General features: G+C 43.2%; 1 protein-coding gene across 3 annotated transcripts in view; it reads right to left on the bottom strand.

The window, feature by feature from the left end:
- MSH2 (mutS homolog 2) overlaps positions 1-24347 on the bottom strand; it is an 88375-nt gene extending 64028 nt beyond the window's left edge. The window contains exons 1-5 of one of the 3 annotated variants that reach the window (XM_053243687.1): positions 24331-24347; positions 20425-20579; positions 14506-14784; positions 9237-9383; positions 2853-3002 (exon numbers count right to left, since the gene is read on the bottom strand). In XM_053243687.1, the coding sequence (XP_053099662.1) occupies positions 2853-3002; positions 9237-9383; positions 14506-14784; positions 20425-20544 (696 nt within the window). In that variant the 5' untranslated portion in view covers positions 20545-20579; positions 24331-24347. The other 2 variants (XM_053243696.1, XM_053243677.1) reach the window with 2 other exon arrangements.
- Positions 24348-24858: the final 511 nt, after the last annotated feature.

The raw sequence follows: 24858 nt of genomic DNA, 5'->3' as shown, positions 1-24858 counted from the left end.
ATAGCATGCAAATTGCAACCTCATCTCAGATTTTAGCCCTACTGTGACTCCATGGTCACATGTAACTTTGGGCAATTTTACAGCTCATTTATCGCTTTTTACAGACATTCATAGTTTTTAATCTTGTAGTAATTTCATAGTAACCTTATGGCCTTTATGGTAATAGGCATAGACAATATCACTTTTATCTGCTTTTAATATCACCTGTTACATGCTCCTTTTACCTTATGCTGTTCTGAGACCATAATAAAGATTGATTGATTTTTATCCTGCTGTATGTAAAATTAGTTTGTGATTTTTTTAAAAAATTCAAGCACAAGCAGTTTTAAATGTTCTATCTCAAATTCCTGAATTCAACTTTTGTAATGCGCTCTACATGGGACTGCCTTTGTACGTAGTCCAGAAACTTCAGTTGGTTCGAAACGTGGCAGCCAGGTTGGTCTCTGTGTCATCTCGGAGACCATGTTACTCCTTTACTGATGGAGTTACACTGGCTGCCAATAGGTTTCCAGACAAAATACAAAGTGCTAGTTATAACTTACAAAGCCCTAAATGGCTTAGGCCCTGGGTACCTAAGAGAGCGTCTTCTTCATTATGAGCCCCACCGCCCATTGAAGTCATCTGAGGAGGTCATCTCCAGTTACCGCCAATTCGTTTGGTGGCTACACAGAGACGGGCCTTCTCAGTTGCTGCCCTGAGATTGTGGAATGCGCTCCCTGCTGAGATACGATCCTCCCCATCTCTGGCAATTTTCAAAAAACACCTGAAAACCCTTCTTTTCACCCAAGCTTTCTCAGCTTCCTAAATTGTGGGGGTTTTAATTTCTGGTTTATTTTAAAATTCAAAACCCAATTTTGGGGGTTTTAATCACTGTAATTGTTTAATTGTTGTTTTAAAATGTTTTTTAATTGTTAACTGTTATATTGTTTTTTAATTTGTTTTAGCTCTTTACTGTTTTAGTGGTGTGTTTTAATTGTAAACTGCCCTGAGCCATTTTGGAAGGGCGGTATACAAATCAAATAAATAAATAAGCTTATAGATTTACTTTACAAACAGAAGAGTTCAATATTTGTCTGCATGAGATGTATGTAAATTAGTTCAAGGATTCCAAACCAAATAACATAATTACTTTTTAAAGTATCCCAAGGTGGCATACTTTGCTCCTTCTTTGGTGGATTTTCACTACCAACGGAAGTGAATAGATTAAATAGATTAAACACATCTCTGCTTTGGAGATTTACATTTTCACCCCAATACTGCAAGAATATTTAATGGCCGCGCTGAGCCATTTTTGGAAGGGTGGTATAGAAACTGAATGAATGAATGAATGAATGAATGAATGAAGTGGTTTTTTTAAAATACTGCTGTTATTTTTTATACTGCTGTGGTGAGTTTTCACCTGCATTTTTTTGTTGCTGCTGCTGCTTCAGCAATTTTATAATTTTTGTTCTATTGCATTTGTGCAATGCAGAGTTTATTTTAGTGTATTTTACAGACTGTATTAATACAGTGGTCCCTCGACTTACAAACTACTCGACATAAGTATTTTTCGAGTTACAAACGGCAGTTTTAGATCCGGTTTTAGATGCGGTTTTTTCGACTTACAAATTTTTAGATGGGGTTTCCTCGACTTACGAATTTTACATGCGGTTTCCTTGACTTGCCTGCCTGTTTACTGCCTGTTTATTCTTGAAAAGAAATGTTCCTGTGCAGTTTGCAAGCCTTACTGGGGGTCTGGGTCTTTTTTCTAGGCTCCGGAACGCATTAATCCGTTCCCAATGCATTCCTATGGGAAACCGCTTTTCGACTTACGAATTTTTCGACTTACAAATGTGCATTCGGAACAGATTAATTTCGTAAGTAGAGGGACCACTGTATAATGCAAATTTAGGAGGATTGCAGCAGCATCATAATAACACAACCTGATGCTGATGGGCCAGAAAGTTCAGGGGCAACACTCCAACTATCCCAAAGGTTCAGATGAAGGAAAGATATTTATTCCCAATTCGGATTCAGCAAGTTAGAAGATTTGGTTCCCTTTCCTTTATTTAACCCAAGTCCTCTTCCAGGAACACACACCATACAGAGAGAGGTCTGCAAACAGCACTAAACTTTATCTTGGGTATATTTGAGATAATAAACAGATGTTTGATCACTGCAAGCACACCCCAATTAGGTTCTTGCAAACATTATTTCCAGCAAAATGGATGTTAATTACAGTCCCAGTAATAGTTGATTTTATCATGTGTTGGGAATATTTCCCATTCTTAATCACTCATATGTCTCCTTTCCTGCTACTCACCTGCCCTCACTCAAGGTGAGACACACCTTTTTTTGTTTTCAGTCTTCCCAACAATTCTTGTTCAAGATTAAACATTGCACCCCCTTCCTCTTCTTGTACCTAATTTATCTTAAAATTTAAAATAGTACCACTTGGAGAAGGTGGAGATTTATGGCTTTTTTCTGCCCCTATATCTTTCCAGAATTGACTTAATCTCTCCCTTTTATATTTTTGTCATGGCCAGCCTTATGTCACTTGCTGACTACTCAGATCCTCTGGTCACTTACCTCATCTTTGTCTAGACAGTCACTATTTTGGGGCTTGCTTGCCATCTTACTTTCCTTTTTCTTCACGGACTCAGCAGCTGCGCTATTTTTTCTTATAGAATTACCAGTATTAAAATTTGCTTACCCTATCCTTTTTATGTCACAAGGCCTACTTCTGGAAATCTTACTCTGTATTTATTCATCCTTATCTCATCCTAAGCCTTATGCATTCCTTGCCTAAATATGACATGCTACACAGGAAATAAACTAACAGAAGTAGGCAAGTCCAAACTACAACTACTTACGTGGAAAAGGTTAAGTGCTCTGACAGCAGCATGATCCAGTATCATGTACTGATTGAGGGTAAAGGTATTGACTTCAAATTGCCCAAAATTAGATTCATCGTTTAGAAGTTCTAAGTACTTAATTACCGCAGACAAAGCAGAGATGGCAACCTGAAAAAGAGTCAACAGATGTGTTATTCTGCATGCATTCACACTGGCAGTTTGGCACTGGGACTACGGAACTATTGACCGGCTGTACCTCAACGTAGCCAATATAGAGGTTGGCACAGATAAGTATTTCAGAGGTAAATTACTGCAGGAAGACCTAGCAGTAGTCCTCTGGTGTTTCTCTGACAGTGCTAGACAGAGTCAGGGCTGACATTCTGACTGAATTGCTCAATAGTACTTCTCAGCGGGGGGAGGAGCCAGAAAGGGACCACAACCAAACTAATAAATGTGCAAAATACTTCAGAGGGTGGCAGCCAATGAGAGAAGAAAGAGGATGCTGGTGGAAGTTTGGAGACAGTCTGAGAAGAACAGTGAGATAGGGAGAAAAAGAGAGAAAAGGGAGGAAGAAAAAAGGAGAGGAGAAGCCAGAAGAAAGAGAGGAAGAGAGCTACTCTGTTCCTGCCTATGCCAGACAGCATCTGAACCCAGCCACAACAGCATATGCAACATCTTTAGAGTGCACATGTATGAGATAAGAGTCATTATCCAAGTGCTTATAGCAGTCTATAACAAAAATCAGAAGTGTGCATTACAAACATTTCATATTTCCCATGTATTCCTGTTGCCCTCTCTTCATTATTGTACCATACATTTCCACCTTTCAATATCATGCAGGAGAACCTCACTATCCGTTCACCATCTGCAGATTCATGTATCTGCGGTGGGGTAATAGACTTCTGACCTCGGCATATGCAGGAGGGTACACGGGGGAAAGGGTTAAATTCATGCATCCGCAGGTCTGGAATGGCTGGAAATGACCTCCAAGGTCATTTCTGGCCACCATTTTGTGGCCTTTTTAAAAAAAAAAAACAACCCTGCAATTTTTTGTGCAATTTTGGCAACTTTGGCACTTGGGCGCATGACAGGACTGCAGAAGGCTTGCAGAGTACAGTAGGCACTAGCCTGTTTTCACAGTTATTTGAGGTTTTCAAGTGATATTTTCAAAGTCTGGGAACCTAACCCCTGCCATCCCATTGACTGTAATGATTCACTATTCGCAGTTTCATTACCCGCAGTAATCTGCAGGAACAGAACCCCTGTGGATAATGAGGTCAGCCTGTAATTAGCAAATGCATTTGTTATTGTTTGTGTCTAACCGGTTCTTAAATAAGTTATATCGTAAGGAATCTATAGCATTCATTTTTATTTTGAAGGAACATTTAAAATAAAGTGACCAGGAAAGGTACAAATAGGCTGGAACAATATTTCTTCCCCTCAAGAAGAATGAACCTGGGACCCTAATCAGGGCTACAGGACTGCTGAATTACAATAGGACTTCCTCTAGTACATTTAGTCAGGATGTCAGCCAGAGTGAGTAGTCAACATAACCATTACAACAAAACGTCAACACTTAGCCTCCCATTCCGAAATGCCTCTCTTCTTTTTCATTGTTAAGCATAACATAATCTGACTCCAGCCATCATATAAGAAATCATTCAACATGTTCTTCAGGACAATAAACACAGAAGAGGATCTGATATGCATCTTCTTATTTGTATTAGGATAAAAGAAGACAGATGGAAATATGATGGATTTGTTTGGAGACTGCTTATTGGCCAAGGACAGATTTGTCTTCTGATGTTTTACATTTGTTTGATATGTCACAGGTAATATTGTTCATAAGATTTTAGAGAGCGGCTATATTTTATAACCCCTGCTAACTTGGCAAAGAGGTACCTTTTAATGTGGTGATTCTCTTTATTTAGCAGGGGGAGAGTAACTGGCCCTATCTACCCCCAGCACAGTACCTCCAGTGACTGTTGCTGGTGTCTATCTTATGTTTCTTTTTAGGTTGTGAGCCCTTTGGGGACAGGGATCCATCTTATCTTATTTGTTATTTCTCTGTGTAAACCACCCTGAGCCATTTTTGGAAGGGCGGTATAGAAATCGAATATGCATTTATAAATAAATATGCATTTCCTTTTTACAGTTTGAAAAAAATAAAATTATGAATTTTAAAAAATGAGAGAACATGAATAGCCAAGGAATAAAGCATAACTATCTTTAACCATCCTGAACAAACGAATATGAAGTTGTTTTATATCACATCAAACCATTCACTCATCTAGACCCGTATTGCCTTTTTAAATGTCATCAGTAACTCTCTTGAAGATAATGAAGTAAGCGATTGTTGATTAAAGAGGCAGGTGTGAACAGACCCTGTGTTTAAAAATGGGCTCAGTGACTCTTCTTGCATCTGCAGAAATCTCCATGCTTTTTTCCTTTGAGAAGAGATCTTACTAAAACTTCCCTTACCTGGAATTGCATGTTTAATAATGTTATTAAGCATTTCAAAACACTTCAATCTATCCCAGGAGTCTGCATTAGGCAGCTCAGGGGCAACCAGGCTTACATGAAGTAGCTCTCCAAGTGTTTGGTCTTGCTCAGGAGTAGGCAACAAAGAGTAAGCCACAACCTAGTGTTGATGGGGATAATGGGAGTTTCCTTTTCATCTCATTAAATTAAACTGGTCTGCCCAGTAACCAGATATCAGTCCTCGCTTATGGAAAGTAATGGGTCTTTACTAGTCTCTAAACAGACAAAGATATGTTGGCTTCAATGTACACGTTTTGGATTTCCAGAGGTAGCCACAACTCATTGCAGCTGGGGATTGGCAAGCTACATGGGAACATGATTGCAGCACTTTTAATCTCTCTCTGGGTGCTCAAGGTTGTTTTTGCTTTCTCTCCCATTAATTTTCCACCAGTTTCTTCCACCACAAAGCAGCCTCTCTTTCTCCTCTCCTGTCCTGCAGCAAAAGTATCCTAGAATTTAGGGAATTGATGTTAACATCCCTTATTCTGTCAATGTACATATCTGTAGAAGTGACTATTTTGAAACCAACTCCTGACTTTATCTCCCCAGCTGCTATCTTATGATGGTACCTCCAAAGGCTCTAGCAAAAAGAACCCAAAACAACCAGTAGCTTCCAGGAGCCTCACATCTGCCTACTCCTGATCTAAACAGGCACTGTCTGCTCTGACTGGCAGAAGGTTTCAGACAAGGGTCTTTCTCACCCCTACCTGGCACTATCAAAGGATTGAACCCGAGACCTTTGGCATAGAAAACATATTCTTCCCAGCTAAAATCCCAAAGTGCAATTGTTGACTTGGAAGTGAGCCTCATTGCCTTCAATAAGGCACTCTCTCCAGTGAGCATATTTAGTGCTAAAGTCTTATTTGTGTATTAAAAAAGAAAAAGCCTCCCTTCCAATTCCAGAAGCAAAGTTCAAGGCTGCTTATATAACTAAAAAAACCAAAAAACAAATCTAAAGAAAACAGGGACACACAGGATACATAAAACAGGCAACTGAAACCAATTATTAAGAAAAAAATTAGGCACCTGCCAGATAAAGCCCAATGAAAGAAAAGTCTTCAGTTGACAATGGAATGGTGGTACAGAGGGTTAGCTTCTAGATTAAGTCAGCTCACCACCTCCACCATGGGAGTTCGTTCTAAACAGGAGCAGAAAAGATCACGGCAGAAAAATGAGAGTGCTTCAAGGAAAACATTCAGGGAAGGCTGGTAAAAAAAGCAAGCATCTAATGGGGCTTGGGAATGTTCAAGTTGCAAGGTTATGCTCCACCGCAGGAGGGGGAAGTGCCAGCCAAGCAGGGGGCGAGGGCTACTTAAGGCATGACCATGGATATCTGGCTTCCAGTCACTTAGTTTGAGAAAACGAAAACAGATCTAGTTCTTGCAGATCCTGTACTACAGTACTTAAACATGAGGCAAGCATCTATAGAAGATAACACTGATGTACTCTGCAGGCATCCTCCTCCCCCATGCCCTGCACCAAACCTCACATCACTTGCCTATAACATTCGGTCATAACTTGCTTCCAAATGTGGAATAAGTTGGGATAGGTGCACAGCAACAAAACAGGAATACTGAAATACTGAATTTTCCCAGTACTGACCCTGCTAACTTGGCAAAGAGGCACCTTTTAACATGGTGATTCTCTTTATTTAGCAGGGGGAGAATAACTGGCCCTATCTACCCCCAGCACAGGACCTCCAGTGACTGTTGCTGGTGTCTATCTTCTGTTTCTTTTTAGATTGTGAGCCCTTTGTGGACAGGGACTAGGGATGTGCACGGACCAGTTCGGAGGCCATTCTATAGGTCTCCGGGCCGGGCCGGGCCGGACACGGGGCGGTCCAGTCCGGCAAGATACAGGTGGGGGGTTCCAATAAGGACGGGGGGGCTTTACTTACCCCTCCCAACAAAGGTGCCGTATTTCGTTGAGCTATCAGGCGGCAGGATACCTCCTTGCCGCCCGCTTCAATCCCCGCTTGGCTCCTTAAGAATTAAGAATCGGGCGGCAGGATACCTCCCTGCCGCCCCCTTCAAAACCCCGCTTGGCTGGCGGCCGCCCCCTTCAAACCCCCTGCCGCCCCCTTCTTGCCAGATCTTCCATTGAAAACGGGTGGCAGGATAACTCCCTGCCACCCCTTTGCCAGCTTAAGCTTGGGGGCAGCAGAGGGCTTGAAGGGGGCGGCCGCCAGCCAAGCGGGGTTTTGAAGGGGGCGGCAGGGAGGTATCCTGCCGCCCGATTCTTAATTCTTAAGGAGCCAAGCGGGGATTGAAGCTGGCGGCAGGGAGGTATCCTGCCGCCCGATAGCTCAACGAAATACAGCGCCTTTGTTGGGAGGGGTAAGTAAAGCCCCCGTCCGTCCGTATTGGAACCCCCCACCCCAGTGCCGGACCATAGCTCCGCGGTTCCATGCACACCCCTAACAGGGACCCATCTTATTTATTTGTTATTTCTCTGTGTAAAGCACCCTGAGCCATTTTTGGAAGGGTGGTACAGAAATTGAATCATTATTATTATTATTATTATTATTATTATTATTATTAAATAATAATAATAATAATAATGACACAGAAACCTCAGACCAATTTTACTACTATCAATTTACATGATCCTTTTACTACCCTGTTTCCCCAAAAGTAAGACCTACCCCGAAAGTAAGACTTAGCAGTAATTTCTGATGTACCGCTAATTGCCTAGTGCATTTGGGGGGGCTAGAATTAATATAAGACACTGTCTTATTTTCGGGAAAACACGGTATGAGATGCTTTACCTTGCCTCTTCAAGCAATCTGTTGAGATAGATCACTGCCATTCGACAGAGGGGGAAACCAGACAGCAGTTTTCCCAAGGCTCTCCAAGGAGAGCTACTTTATGTGTAATGGTAAGTCATAGAGAAACATCTATGTTGCACCTTGTGTGAAAACTATGTGTGATTTTTGTCTCGACTACAAGGTATTGGAAGGATCTCCAGTAAATAAATATTAAACAGAAGATGAGCACCGTTTTAGAGCACGACTGACATCAAGAGATGGGATGGGATTTATTTGACCTCACTATGCCAGTTTTCACAGTACATCCCACTCCAAAGAATTTTCTTCTTCAGTAATTTAACACTGCCAATTCTCTCAGACACTCCTAGGCAAGGCTAGCCCCTAGTGGCCACTATAATTTATAGCAACCAGCAAAAATGCTGTCCTTAGATGCAACTTCTCCCCAAAAGGGAGGAAATATAACCCACTCTTATTTGGTAGCAGACAAAGGCCTTTTTAAACAGTAGTTGAATCCGGTTTTGCTTGTGGTTTTTTTGTGTTTGTCTTTTCCTACTTGGTTCCAATCACATGGCTGTTTATTGTTTTAAATGCTTTTACAGACAGTTATCCTGAGAGCATATTACCAAAGGACGGGTTTTTCTTTATTGCATAGTTACTTCAAACATTTTTATTTTTTAATAAAATCAATCTAATTAAACAATTAGGTTTTAATAAAAAATATGTTATGCTATCTCCAGAGATGAATAATAACATGACAGAAGGAACATCAATTTCCACTCTGAAGCTCTAAATATATTCTTGTCCACAGATATTATTACTGCTAATACTTATATATCGCTTTTCAACAAAAGTTCCCAAAGCGGCTTAAATAGAAAAATAATAAATACGATCATTCTAAAATGTGTTCCCAAAGAATACAAAGATGAATGGAAAGAAGTACAATGATTAAACAACAAGCCTCAAACAGCGCTGGGTATTTTATTACTCACTACTTCCCTCCAAAACGATCAATGCGAGTGACAAACTTGTCCGGCTACCAAAACACATAGTCATGCTAAACCTCCCCACCACCACGCCCTGCCCCAGTTACCCACCTCTTTGTCCATTTCAGGTAGTGCTGCACTCGACATCTGCTCTTTCCTCTTTGATCTCAATAAGCGGTTGAGATCTTGAACAACATCCTTGGCTGAAAAGTCATTCTTTTTCCTCTCTGTGATCAGGATTCCTCCTCTTTGAACAACCTGTAAATATCAGATCATCCATAGTAACCTCTCTCCAATTAGTCAATCTGCCTCCCTCTTTCTAGTATGAAAAATACATTGCTTTTTGAATATATATATTTTTTCTCCAGGCTTAAATACACATTAAACTCATATTTAAGGCTAATACACACACAGAAAATGTTGTTTCTGCATGTATCTTAGCACAAACCCATGCTTTTTTGCACTGATCCATATATAGTGTGGCAAACCATTGCTCAAATAAGCCCCTAGTGGCCACTAGACTACATGCACAACTCAGATGCAGCTTTTGGGCAATTCTAGAAAGAAGTGCAGTAACCCACCACCTCTTGCCCAACAACAAACTAGGGATGTGCAAACAGATTCACTGTCATATTAACTCGGGTCGAATTGGGGGTGATATGCAGATATGAACCCAAATCAAATTGCCCTCAAAATAGAGGAGCCATTTCAGGGTCAAGGAGATTCACCCAATTTGGCCCGGATCTATTTGGGTGATTCAAATGCCATTTGGAGGCCTGTTTTGCTGGGGAAATGGGCCTCAAAATGGCGTTTCCTCCCCCCAGAGCAAGCTGGTCTATCAATTGTGATCAGCAGGTAGACCAGCCCTCTGCTCTAGACTTAGCGCATCAGCCCAGCAGGGTAGACCTGTCCTCCAAAGTGGGCTGATGCGCTGTCTGGAGTAGAGAATTATCATTTGATAAACCAGTTCTCCCCAGGGAAAGTGCCATTTTGAGGCTGGTTTTCCAGCAAAATGGGCCTCAACATGGCACACAAATCACCCAAATCGATTCAAGTGATTTGGGGCTGATTCATTGAGGCAGCCAGCCAAACCAGCTGCTATCAAATAATCAATTTATTTATTTTTTGGGGAGAGGGGGAATCTGTGATTCGATTCAACCCCCAATTAAATAGCAGATTATGATTTATGCACACCCAAACCACAAACTGTTAGCACACAATGGGTAGCTCTACATCTAGCTGCATATTTTCTCAGAGCACTTTGCAATAAAATCCAGTGATGTGAAGAACATATCCATATTCCCAGTATAAGCGGAGGCGTCTCTAAACAACTCTTATTCACCCGAATACATGAAACATGCATACTGATGGTGAAGAGGTGCATACTGAGGCCAGAGAAACAGCAAACATACCCTAATTTGGATATTATGAGTCACAACAACGTTGCACACTACATTAGTAATGCTGCTAGAGCAGAACTGGATCAAAACACATGTGTTGTGTTGATTTATTCAATTTATATTCCGCTTTTCATTAAAATAATCTCAAAGCAGTTTACAATATAATTAAAACAATGCATAATTAAAATACAAAGGTACAGATTATCTCAAAAATTAAAATAAATCATAATGTATTAGTGTTTTAATCTTGTAAAGCCATATAGAGCATATCCATGATCACCGACAATGGCTGACGACTTTAGGAACATAGGAACCTGCCTTGCACTGAGTCAGAACATTTGTCCATCTATCCCAAGAGTGTGCATTAGACACATCTCATATGTACCATTGGGTTATCTCATTATGTAATCACTTTAACACATTTTAATCATATCACATAAGGGGCTTCTATGCTTTTAATCAAGACAGTCCTTGGTTCATGCCTCTTCATACAGGCCTACTGCTGCTAGGTTATTTAAAAAATTTCTTTGTACGTGGAAATAAAAGGAAGTCATAGGAACATAGGAGGCTGCCATATACTGAGTCAGACCATAGGTCCATCTCGCTCAGTATTATCTTCACAGACTGGCAGGGGCATCTCCAAGGTTGCAGGCAAGAATCTCTCTCAGCCCTATCTTGGAGATGATGCCAGGGAGGGAACTTGGAACCTTATGCTCCTCCCAGAGCGGCTCCATCCCCGAGAGGAATATCTTAATGGATTTGCAGACTAATTCAGCAGAAACTGTGAGATGCCTATTGAATTCTTTAATATGTTTATAGTCTTTTTTTAAGATTAGCTCTTCTAACCTATCATAAGCCCTTATGGACTTAGCACCTGTATATCTCCAGGATCGCCTCTCTCGGCCAGTTGTATCCTGACCTGTGAGGTCTTCTCAGCTGACCCTCCTTAGTGTCCCAGGCCCTGGTGTAGTGCGTGGTGACTGGGCCTGAAAGAGATTCCTGCCTGCAACCTTGGAGGAGCTGCTGCCAGTCTGTGTAGACAATACTGATCTAGACAGACCAATGGTCTGACTCAGTATATGGCAGCTTCCTATGTTCCTATGTAACAATAGCCACAATTCTGGCCTAAAAAAAACTAGGAGACGGTGTCAAAAAAATTAAGGACTACCTGAGGAACTGAATGTACTAAGGTACATCACTCAGTAAAGCTCACCAGTTTTAATTGATGAAGAATCATCCATAGTTTCCTCTGAGATGGGATTACATTAGCAGACAGGAGGGATGCAGGTGACTTTATTTACTTTAGTTTTAGAAAAGCATTTCATAAACCCAAACACCACTCTAATCCAGGTAAGCAAAGGTGATGAAGCTAAGGGAACAAGTTGGGGTGTGGGAGGCGGGTGTGTGTGTGTGTGTGTGTGTGTGTGTGTGTGTGTGTGTGACGAAATACATAATGGAGGGCAACAATCAGGTCAAGTGTATCTGAGCTGCTCCTAGCCTGCTTTCCTCCCCAGTTTGACACACAAACTCGTTCAGCTCCCTCCCTAGCTACTTTGAAGGCCCTTCTTAAAACCTACCTGTTTCACCAGACGTTTGCCCTTTATTTATTTTTAAATTGTGATTGGTATTGTTGTTGTCTACCGCCTAGAGTCTTTGGAGGAGGCGGTCTATGCGAAATTTTTAAATAAATAAATAAAGGAAGCTACCTTATACCAGATCAGAGCATTGGTCCATCTAGCTCAGTACTGTTTGCTCTAATTGGAGGGGATCACACTTCCCCAGAGGGTACAGGTACGTAGTCTGGGGGCACTTCTGGATCCAAACCTCTCCCTGGTGTCCCAGCCTGAGGCAGTGGCCAGAAGTGCTTTCTATCAGCTTTGGTCAATATGCCAGCTGCACACATTATAGAAGATAAATGACCTCAGAACAGTGGTGCATATGCTGGTAACCTCCAGACTTGACTACTGCAATGCACTCTGTGTGGGACTGCCTTTGTAAGTAGTCTAGAAACTGCAATTGGTTAAAAAAAAATGCAGCGGCCAGGTTGGTCTCTGGGTCATCTCGGAGAGACCTTATTACTCCTATACTAAAAGAGCTATACTGGCCACCAATACATCCAACTGGAATAAGTACCTCCCCAGCTCTGACAACTTTTAAAAAGTCCTTAAAGACTTGGTTTTTCATCCAAATTGTCAACTTGACTGTGGTTTTAAATTGTTTTAAGGTTTTCTTTTTTAATCTGTTTTATGTTGATGTAAACTGCAAAGAGACAGATGTACAAATCTGAAAAATAAAAAAATTAGATTGGCAGAGACTCTCCAAGGTTTCAGGCAGGAGTCTTCAAACACCATTCAAGAACAGAGCGAAAAATAACCACACTGGTCCAGTTCAAATGTCACAGCCCAGCCATGGTTTCATCACTGAGGCCACACTTTGAGCCTCTGCACTCTCCCTCCCTCCCTTTCCCCTCCTCTCATGTGCTCCAATTCCCTGCCTCACTTCCTGATTTCCAGTAGCTGCTGTTAAACACAAATCACACAAATTACGGTGAACACAAACTACTGTTGCCTCTATACCAGCAGTAGAAGATACCGTCTGAATAAGTATTCTCGTTCGGTTTTGGAGGCAAACCATGGTAAGCAGTCACCATCATTTGCCCGAGTTAAACATAATGAGCTACAGCTGCTGCAAACCAAGCAGCAAGGGAAGGAACCCAAAGGCAAAAAGGGAAAGAGGAGGGCGCACGTGGGTCCAAGGGCCAAAACACGCAACGCATGCGCTAGGCCCCGGACAGCAGCCACAGCAAGAGTCTCCCCTTTTCTCTTAGGGCAAGCAAACACACTAGACCCAGCACAGAAGGCGTCAGCTAAAAAGAGCAGCAGTGGCCCCCCAGGAATGACTCAACTAAAGCTGTAGAAAGTTAACTTCCCCACCAGTGTGTGCACCAGTGAGCCCTCTAATTTTTTAAAATAGTGAGCGGGGAGAGGTTTGTCCTGGGCGGCAGCACTGAGGCAGTGTGTGCACACACTCCTCTACACTCTCCACACTCTAAATGATTTTTCTGTTTTGCACTGTGCAACTTTTTTCTTTTTTTTTTAAACTCCCCACCCCATGGGGGGGAGCTAACACTGGTAGCCACTGCCCATCCTCCTCCCCCCTCCCAGCTCTGGTTTCCATCTGGGCTGCTGGGACAGGGAGCCACAGGGGTGGGGGTGGGGCAGCACCGCTGCTTCCTCCCTCCTGTCCTCAGCTCTCACGAGATCTGCAGGACGAAGAGGCCTAGCCCGTGGGAAGGGAGGGGAGAGGAAGAGGAGGAGGCGGCGGCGGCAACCCGGCCAGGGAAAGCTCAGCAATCTTCCTGGCTGGGGACGGGGGAGACAGGTGGCGGGTGCAGCAGAGACTGTGCCCCCCCCAATCTTCTGTGCATGGGGCTGGGCTTTGGTGCGTGCAAACACAGCTTAGAGGAAACAATGGTGTGCACCTTCATGTTCTCTCTCTGTAAGCACTTCTCAACTGTCTAATATTTCCACCTGCCTGACAAGATCAGAGGATACTCTCCTCAGTGTGCTAATGTTGAGAAAGGCTTGATAATTGTGCATGCTGGACAGGGCCTTCTTGGTAACTGCCCCCAGCTTTGCATTGTTTCCCTAATGGACATCCATTCTTTGGCTTCCCTCACTACCTTTGAAAGACAGGAAAAGACCTGGCTATTCACACAGGCCTTTGAAGTTTAAGGGGTGCTGTTTTATTTCTGTTGTGGTGTTGATCCTGTGATTATATTTCATTGAAATTATATTTCATTTCATTTTAATTTTAAAACACGCATGGATTTTATTGTTTTAACAGATATACTGTGAACTGCTTTCAGATAAATTATGAAAAATACACATTAAACAAAATTAATGAGTTGCTCAATTCTCCACTCCAGTTTTATATTTATGAAAACAAAGTTTGGGGTCCACAGTGTGCTCATGGCTTACCTGTCTCAGTTTTCCCATATCTCCACCAACCTCTCCAGCAGGGAGTATACACTCCTTGGGTCCCATCTGAACCAGAAGAGCTTCCAGGTTGGAGAACTGATCATTATCATGAAACTCACACACTTCCAGTTTCCTCACCAAGGAATCCACAAACCCAACTCCAACAACCTTTTGTCCATCAGTCAAGGACAGCTTAATGGCCACAACACCAACAGAAGATGACATATCATGGTTACCAAACAGAATATCCTCGAACTGGGCAAGATTCCCTGGAGAACCCTATTTGAGGGAGAAAAATATAGAATGGAACCTGGGTCTGAAAGATTACATAAAGCATTTAAACACCATCCCTTCAACCAATCTGCTAACTGATCGAACTAGAATTCCTTCAACTTATTAAGATGAAAACCACATTATATCTTTTAAAATTGCTGCCTCAATAAGATCAGACGACAACATGTTACATATACTGCCAAGCAGATGTACCATCTTCATGGTAGCTCATAAAAACATATCAAGAAAATAGGAATTGCCAGACGGGAAATAACTGTAGTCAGTCGGTGTCTTTCATTCTCATTCACAAGGCTGGAGCAAAGCATGTACTCACCAATTTCACCCCACTGCATAGAACAGTGGTTCCCAACATGGGTTCCTCAAGATGTTGCTGAACTACAACTCCCAGCATCCCCAGCTACAATAAACTATACCTGGGGATGCTGGGAGTCGTAGTTCAGCAGCATGGAGAGGAGAGCTGGTCTTGTGATAGCAAGCATGACTTGTCCCCTTAGCTAAGCAGGGTCTGCCCTGGTTGCATATGAATGGGAGACCAGACATGTGAGCAGCACTGTAAGATATTCCCCTTAGGGGATGGAGCTCTGGGAAGAACATCTAGGTTTCAAGTTCCCTCACTGGCTTCTCCAAGATAGGGCTGAGAGAGATTCCTGCCTGCAACTTTGGAGAAGCCGCTGCCAGTCAGTGTAGACAATACTGAGCTAGACAGACCAATGGTCTGACTCAGTACATGGCAGCTTCCTATGTTCCTAACCCATGTTGGAAACCACTGGCATAGAAAGATCTCTCTCCCCCACCAAAGTTTAACACACAATCCAGCCAACTTACCTGCAAGGCAAATAGCTCCTGTGACTTAGACAAACCAAATGGTTGTGGGGGACAGAACAGGACAAAATTCTCCTTGGGCTATTAGCCCATCGGAAAAATTCCCTTTGTCACTGAGTAAAGGTAAACAAGGAGAGATGGAGGAGGGACAGCCTCTTTGCTCTCCCACTCATTGCTATATCTTGTGGGTCCACACTTACCCGTGTGCATGTCTGCGCATATAACCCTGAGTGTGTAGACCTCTGTTGGATGGGGAGTGCACTGAATTACTTTTGGCCCTTGTAGGTTGCCGAAGGAGAGAGTCAGTCTGTGTGTGAGTCAGTCTGTGTGTGAGAGAATTCCAAGGAGAGACTTTGTGAAGGAAAAGGAGAGCTTGAGAAAAAATTTGATTATGAAGAAGAGTTTGAGACAAGAAGAGAAAAAGGCAAAGACGGAACTACTGAAAAGGAGAATAAGCAGCTCTCTGCTCTTGAGCACCACTCATTCAGCCCGAGAGTCAGGACCAGGAGACTGGGACCTAAGAACTGAAGATAAGCTTGAGGATCTGTTGCTTCAATCTCGTGAATAGCGAACTTTTGAGGAACTGGGTGTTGTTGATTTTTTTAAATGATTAACTCTCCTGTGAATATTCCAGTATTGATGTCTGAAATATGGACTCTGGTACAAACAGGAGAAGGTTACATGCACCCAAACCCTAGCCCTCTGGCTACAGAAAAGGAGTGGGGAGGGCAATCTGGCCCCAATCACCCGTTGGTTTGCACATCCTCTCTCCCAACAGGAAGTGTGTGAAAATGACTTACCTACTTTTTGAATCACTGCTACAGGGTATTGCTATTTGGGGGGCATTTATGGAATATTTAGGGAATTTATTTATCATATTTTTATACTGCCTGATATGTACATCTCTAGGCGGTGTACAAAATTTAAAATTAAATATACAAGACACAATAAAAGCCATAGTATAAAACAGTTATGAAAACATATTATTAAAATTCTAATCAAAAGCTTGCGAGAACTGGAGAGTCTTGAGGGTCTTCCTGACAACAGAGAAGGAGAAGCTCTTATTTCAGCAGGGTGCATATTCCAAAGACCTGGGGCAGCCACAGAGAAAGCCCAGTCCTGCGTCACCAGCAAATGAGCTGGTGGCAACTGTAACTGGACCTCTCCAGAAGATTGTAACAGATGGCAGGGTTTATGACAAAGGAGGTTCTCTCTTAAACCGCCTGGACCCAAGCCATTAAGGGCTTATAAGTAATAACCAGCACTTTGTATTTCACCCGGAAACATATCGGCGGCCAGTGCAGTTCTTTCAAAATCGGTGTTATATGGTCCCTTCATGTTGGTCCCAGTGACCAATCTGGCTGCCGCATTCTGTACCAATTGTAGTTTCCGGACTACGTACAAAGGCAGCCCTACATAGAGCGCATTATAGTAGTCATGCCTGGAGGTTACCAGCACATGTACCACTGTTTTAAGTCATTTACCTATAGAAATGGACATAGCGGATGTATCAGCCGAATCTCATAAAAAGTGCTCCCGGCCAATGCCTCAGCCTGAGAAAGCAGAGAGAGCTTTGGGTCCAGGAGCACTCCCAAGTTATGTACTTGATCTTTCAGGGGGAGTGTAACCCCATCCAGAACAGGCAGATCTAAACCACCTCTCGGGTCCCAAGACCCCAAAGTCAGTAAAGGTAAAGTTGAGTAGGTGTTGACTCCTGGTGACCACAGAGCCTGTAGTTGTCTTTGGTAAAATACAGGAGGAATTGCCATCTCCCGCACAGTATGAGATGATGCCTTTCAGTATCTTCCTATATCGCTGCAGCCCGATATAGGTGTTCCTCCATCTTATTTGGGTTCAACTTCAGTTTGTTATCCCTCATCCAGCCCATTACCACTTCCAGACAGGCATTTAGAGAAGATATGCTATTTCCTAATGAGGTCAACATGGAGAAGTAGATCTGGGTGCAATCAGCATATTGATAACACCCTGCACCAAACCTCCTGATGATTTCTCCCAGCAATTTCATGTAGATGTTAAAGAGCACTGGAGACAGTATGGAGCCTTGTAGAACTCCACACTTTAGTTCTCGCTTTGCAGAACAGTCTCCAAGCTTCACCATTTAGAATCCACCAGAAGGTAGCAGCAGAACCACTATAAAACAGTGCCACCCAATCCCACCTCGCTCAGGTGGTCCAGAAGGATACCCTGGTCAATGGTATCGAAAGCTGCAGAGAGATCCAAAAGGATCAGCAGAGTCACATTCCCTCTGTCAACAGCCAATTGAAGATCATCCATCAAGCCAACCAAGGCAGTCTCAACCCCATAGCCCACACAAAAGCCAGTTTGAAATGGGTCTAGATAATCTGCATCATCCAAAACTACCTGGAACTGAATGCCACCACCCGCTCAGTCCACTTGCCTAACCATGGAATTCCTATTTCTTTACTCTTTTTCTCCCTTGTTAAATGGTGAAATATCTATGTAAGCTGCCCAGAGACTTAGCAAGAGGCCAGAACTAAAAGTTAAACAGACTCATATCCTCAAGCAGGGTTACCCTCCACATAATCTGGCAGACAGGTTCAACAGGATTTCCTTGTTGAACTTGGTTTCTACAGACTTGCAACATCCTGAATCCCCTGAAACATCTTGAAATAAGATTTCTCTCTTCTTTAAAAAAAACCCAACTAATTATTTTTAGGCAAATTGATTCCTTGCAAAGTAAGCCAAGCTCCAGTCTTCCTTGCAAGCTTTGTACTTCATTGCACAAGCAAGCATCCCAGAAGGAACCTTGATGCTTGTAGTTCCTTGGATGAAAAAAATCCTGAACCTCAAACTGACCGAGGTGGTAAACCTGCGTTTGGACTGTACCACTTCAAAATGAAAGTAGGGGCTCTCACAACTCCAAACAAGAAGCTCCCTCTGTTGCCAAAACAACTTATCTTAGGGCTGCAAACAGCACCCCTATATATTATTTTGTCATGGATAAATGCAATTCTGGCCTTTGTACTGATATGAGGCATTTTCTATTTGGAAGCTGGAAAGGGTCATTTCTGAGTTTGTGAACTCTGCATCAGTTTTTTCTGTTTTGAGTACTAAGGCTACTGATAACAGAAGTTACTTTTAGAGAAAGAAGATAAAGTCAGTCTTTCTTAAAGACTAAAAATGTTTCTGCAATACTAGAATACTCTAGAGTTTTTCAAGCCTTGATTATTGATTATTATTGATTGTCTGATTTAAAAGAAGATCTGTTTTCATCTATGTATTTCTTTTCATGCAAATCTTTTTGAAATGGCAAGTTGTTCTTTATATGTAAGCCTTATTCAGTATAAATTTGTTTTTCTCTTCCATGAAGTCTATTTTTATCAAACCTCTGTAGTATAATGTTTGTATTGGATTTTGTTAGTCAATAAAAGCCATCTAGAAAAGAGCCCACTCCTATAATCTGTCTAAACTATACTGTTATAATATTGACAGAATGTTTATTCCAAGGTAAGAGGCACTGATCAGAATAAATCAAGTTGCTGGTAGGTTTGGCCCCTTATCTTGCAGGAGTCTCACCTTGACAATTTGGAACTGTGGGACCACAGCTTCCATTTTGGGATACCTAGGCTCATGGGAACACGAACTCTGCACATGCCCACATTTGGCAAACTATGCAATTCGGTTGCTTAGCTCAAACGAAGCTTGGGGCAATGCAGCCCTCAGTCACCATAACAAAGGACTGAAGGGAATCCTCCCCCAAACCGAGTTTCAGCCCCTCCAGGGAGGGAGCATGATTTATGCATTGCCTCCGGTCATGTTTTGAAGTACAAGCACTCCTGGCCTGACCGCATGGCCTCAGAATCAGAACTAGAACCAGAACTGGGGTCCGTATGGAAGTCTGCCTGGACTTACACCAGTCTGGTTCTCGAGGGTGGTAGCTTTACGCCACTCACATCTTCTTTTCCTCCCTGCTTTTCTGCTGCCTTCCCCCTGCAAGGAGACCTGCTCGTGGTCTTCAGCCTCTCTGAATCTCCTCATCCCCTTTCTCTCTTCCATTTTTCAGTCCTTTCTACAGCAAGCCTTAAGCTGACTAAGCTACAATCTGGACCTTGAGCTAATGTTCCTCTTTGTGAGATTCTTGTTAAGACTGTTTGTTAACAATACTTTGCCTAACCAATCTTTTTCACTTCCTGTACCCCAATTGTATCCCTTATAAATATGTTGCATTGCATATACGCTTCCTCATCATTTCCAGACCAAAGCTTTGCTCAAGATCAATACTGTGAAAGACAGCCACAGCCAAGCTGATTCCACACAATAACCCAGATGCAGCCAGAGCATCCTAGCCAAGCACTCTAGAGCAGATCTATTAACAGCGCCACACAGAAAACAGAAGGTATGGAGAACAATTCTAGTCTGGCCTTCTCCATGGCATGCTAGGTTACTATGCAGAGGGCTATTCAATCATGTGAGTCCCCACTTACTGCTCTGAAATGTTGCAAGTCCAAACACAGGTTTACCACTTCAGTAAGCCCTGGTCTCCTATAAACTAAAATGTTTCTTTAGCCCATAATGGTGTCAGTGCCTTTTTTTAAAAAAAATGATGTTGATTCATGAAACTGTTAAGTATTTTTCCAGCACTGTGAGGTGTCTCCATTTGTTAAAAGAACCCATCAACCTGAAGCAACACCAGAATAAACCTGACAGTGCACGACTCTATAAAGTCTAACTGCCAGATGAAAAGCACATACATGTGCAATTAGAGTAACAAATACTTCCTAATACTGCTGTTTAATCCAATCATATGTGATGAAGACATACCTTGTATGCCAGTTTCCACTCATTCTCCTTGATAGATTTGCTTCCTGCTTTGTTCTTATACACTTCAGCTCTGTACTGACGAACCAGAAGGAGATCCCTCAAAAACGATTCAAAGTTCATCTTGCTAATTGCAACACTCTCAAGTTTCTGGGTGCCTAAAGGGGTTTAAAGAGTATGGTTGTAACAAATGAAACAAAGGGCGTGATCCAGCCAAGTTAAGCACGTTTACACCCCGTCATGCATGGTGTGGATAAAATCATGCATGGTGTGGAGAAAGTGGAGAGAGAGAAATTCTTTTCCCTCTCACACAACACTAGAACCAGGGGTCATCCCATGAAATCGATTGCCAGGAGGTCTAGGACAAACAAACAGAAGTACTTTTTCACACAACGTGCGATCCACTTGTGGAACTCTCTGCCACAGGATGTGGTGACAGCCAACAACCTGGATGGCTTTAAGAGGGGTTTGGATGACTTCATGGAGGAGAGGTCTATCAATGGCTACTAGTCGGAGGGCTGTGGGCCACCTCCTGCCTCAAAGGCAGGATGCCTCTGAGTACCAGTTGCTGGGGAGTAATGGCAGGAAAGAGGGAACGCCCTCAACTCCTGTCTGTGGCTTCCAGCGGCATCTGGTGGGCCACTGTGCGAAACAAGATGCTGGACTAGATGGGCCTTGGGCCTGATCCAGCAGGGCTGTTCTTAAGTTCTTATGTCAATTTCAATGGTAAGCAAGTGCTTAAATCACTCCTGTTGAAATCAAACATGCTTAGACTGGACTAGATCATGACCATGGCAGTTCCCTAGTTTATTGTAACAGGCAAGCGATTTTTTAAAAAGGATAATTACCTTCAGAAAATAAACATGATAGAATGCACAATACATGTACATAAATTCACATGAAATACATCTTTGTTTTGTATAGATCAGGGTTTTGTATACTGGATCAAGATTAGAATAAGAATCAGCAAGATTAGTGTTTGAAGAAGTGGAGCAAATGATTTGAGAATGTATTCATTATTACAGTATGATCTACTCTGCAATCTACATATATATTTCTCCTGGGTGTGCCAGGGGAAATGCATCCCGGCAGCCCAGCTGATTGGCTGGCTGCGGAGGTGCCTGATTGGCTGGCACACCCAGGAGAATTGGCTGGCTGGGCAGATGCGAGGCGGCTGGCAGGCCCAGCCTGGCCGCAGATGTGAGGTGGCAGTGGCGGGGCGGGGACCGGACAGCATGGTGGTGGCGGCAGCGGGCACAGCCCGGCCACAGGGTGAAGAGGTTGCGGCGGGCCCGGCCAGGCCGCGGGGCGGCGACAGGTCCGGCCGCCGCCGGGGCTCGGCCCGGCAGCCTGGGCTTGGCACTCGGCCTGGCCGGAGACTGGGGCAGGTGGGGGTTGGGGAGAGGCAGCCGGCCCCAAAGAGCGAACAGATGCTCTGTGCGGGGATTGGCTAGTTTATTAATAAAACATAAGGTGTTCTATGAGAACATGTGCTAAAACCTAACCTCAGATCTAACTCACTTGAATGCTATGGTTGCCATACAGCACAAAATGCCACATTACTAACTGGATGAGTACCATCCACAGTGACACGTACAGAAATACTTTTTGCAGTTGCAGTACCCTGAAAGTTGCACTACAGCTTGCAGAAGAGTAATCGCTTGCAGTGAGAGCTCATAGAACACCATTCTAGACACTGCCCTATAGCAAAGGTAGCCCAAATGCATGCTGCTCAAGGAGCTCCCTATTTGCACATATATGGTCTTAGACAAGAAGCTGTGTAACAATTCCATAAGCACCAGAACTAGTTTGGAGCATATGTTAATTGATTTGCATAACCACCACACATTATGTCCTTACATCAGTACAACAACATTTATGCTGACTAGATGCTATCCACAGTTCATAGGAATATTTTAGTCCCAGAATTAATTATGCATACTGGTTCATTAATAATCTCACTGCTTGATCCTCTTCATGTTTGCTCAGAAAAAAAACCCTCATTACATTCAGTGGGGTTTATTCTCAAGTGTGCATAGGACTGCAACCCTGATTACCTAACCTTCTATGTTGCTTTCTTGATTTCACTCAGATACATATACATATTTTAAACTTTCTTTCACAGAGTTCTTTGAAATCACTCCTGTCAAAATTCTGCATGATTAAACTCAGCTAGTTTTTCCTATGTGTAAGAAACCATCCTGTATTTCCATTTTTATATAAGAAATGCCATCATTTAAAATCTTAATAAAGCATCAGAAGCTTTGCTTTGGTCTAATTTACAATTGGAAGTCCAGTTGCCAACAAGATGCGGGTGTGTGTGTGTCAGGCCTGCTCCTGCATTTTTTAAAGTTACAAACATCATACGTCAACACACATATCATCCATATCTGTTAGAAAGTAATTTAGCATAAAAAATATCCATATTAATTGTATCAAGCCATTAAAATATATCCTTAATTATAATAATCCATCACTGCCATATAAATCACTTCAAGGGAAAACAAGTCCCCCAAATAACACCATGCCTAGACTTCCAAAATTCACAAAAACATCTCCAATCCTTATTAAGCCTATTATACTTATATTTTCTCTGCTTCATCCATATTTAATCCTTGCCTTTCAAACAGAGATTTGATTTGCAGAAATTAGCAGATAAAGCTTTTAACAGTATCAGAAGGCATATGATCAGCCTGCTCATTGCTTTCTTTACCCTACATTCAGATATCTAATGTGTGCACACACTTGTCAGCCGTGGGTAAAAGTGGGCTTCAGATATTTGATAAAATGGACTGTAACCCACAAAAGTTTATGCTTGCTACTCTTCAAGGTGCTACACAGCTCTTGATGTTTTTGCTGCTAATTGTCACAAATTAAGCTTGTTAGGGGAAAAGCTGCAGGAGCCAGTTCAAAAGCTAGCAATTCTAATTGGAAACGTTTGAGGGGAAACACCGAACCTAATTGGGAACAGGGTTTCGAACGCTCCAGAATTGGTCTGCAGTCTCCAAATCGGCATGAATCTCCAAGCGACTTTGAAAGCAATCCTGAGATTTTAATGGGTTCCTGTTGTGAAAAGATCCTGGAAAGGGTATTTCCATGAATGGCTTCAGTCAACGATGGCAACACAAAACAGGAAAAAAAGGTTCTCGAGATCCAACACACTAACCCTGCAATGGAAACAAAGTGTTTGTGCAGATGGGCCTCTATCTAGAGTTTGATAAGTCAGGCAGCTGTTTCTTAAAAAGTAACAGAAACAGAGAATAGAGATAAAGACTGTTTCTTTTCGATCTTCATAACGTTATACAAAGATTACACTCTCCCATTCTCTGCAAGGCGCCTCCATTTCCCTTGCACCCTCATTTTTAACTCCGCTTATTCCCCCCTTCCCTTCTTTCTTCTTCTATCCATTCTCTTTTGTTTTCCCTTCCAAATTCCTTTCCATATGAAAAGTCTGCAGCAAGCATGGCGATGCTCGTGGAGGAGGCTGGGCTGCACCTGATGCTCGTGCAACAGGAAACAGGACTCAGAATAAGCCTTGCGGGCTACCTGCCTGCCTGCCTGCCTCCCGCCCCGCGAGCCCCGCACCTGCGCCCAGGGTCCGAATCACCCCCCGCGTCCGGAAAAGCTCCTCAGCCGCCAGGAAGGCATCGACGCCGTGCACCGTGTAGTAATCGCCACGCTCGAAGAAGCGCACGGTGGTGTTGGGCTTAGGAGGCAGCGCCTGCACCGCGCGCACGAAGCCGCACTCGGCCTTCGATCCCTCGGGCCAGAAGCCCTCACGCGGAGAGCAGCCCTCACCGGACGCCGCCATGCTGAGATCTCCCGCCAGCAACACACACAGCCACGCCGCCAGCAGCAGCCACGCCCCCGGAACGCCTCGTACAGCCAATCAGAACTCCTGCAACTAACCGTCGCCGTATGATGACACGTTCTTCCTGAGCGAACTGTGTCGTAAGACCCCCCCCTCCTCTCTTGCACGGTCCGGCGTCATGGTAACTGGTAGACGTCCGGCATTAAGGCAAGTCTTGGTCCTGCCTGCGAATGTCCTCCTCAAGAGTAGGGACTGGCCCCTGGCCTGGGCTGCGTCATGTGTTTGCGTCAATTCTTCAGGATCTCTCCCGTGAAGTCGCTGCTGCTGCCGCCGCCTTCGTCAATCAGCCCGGCATGCAGCGTGATCCCCGCCATTTTTACTCAGAAGGAAACTGCATTGGGTTCAGTTAGTGCTTAGTCTCTAGTGAGTGTGTTTAGAATCGCTGCCTCAATATCTTATAATAGAGATTTACTCGGAAATCGCTCCTGCTGAATTCCGTGAGACTGCTCAAAATTCAACTTTCCTATGAAGACTTGACAGGAAAGGAGCTTCACGGGGGGGTGGGGTCAACCTTTCCTGTAAAGCCCGTAGGCCCATTGCCCTACTGTAAAGAAGCCTATATAGTA

This window comes from Hemicordylus capensis, chromosome 1, assembly GCF_027244095.1.
Source record: "Hemicordylus capensis ecotype Gifberg chromosome 1, rHemCap1.1.pri, whole genome shotgun sequence".
NCBI lineage: Eukaryota > Metazoa > Chordata > Lepidosauria > Squamata > Cordylidae > Hemicordylus > Hemicordylus capensis.
This window is presented reverse-complemented; position numbering and strand designations above follow the sequence as displayed.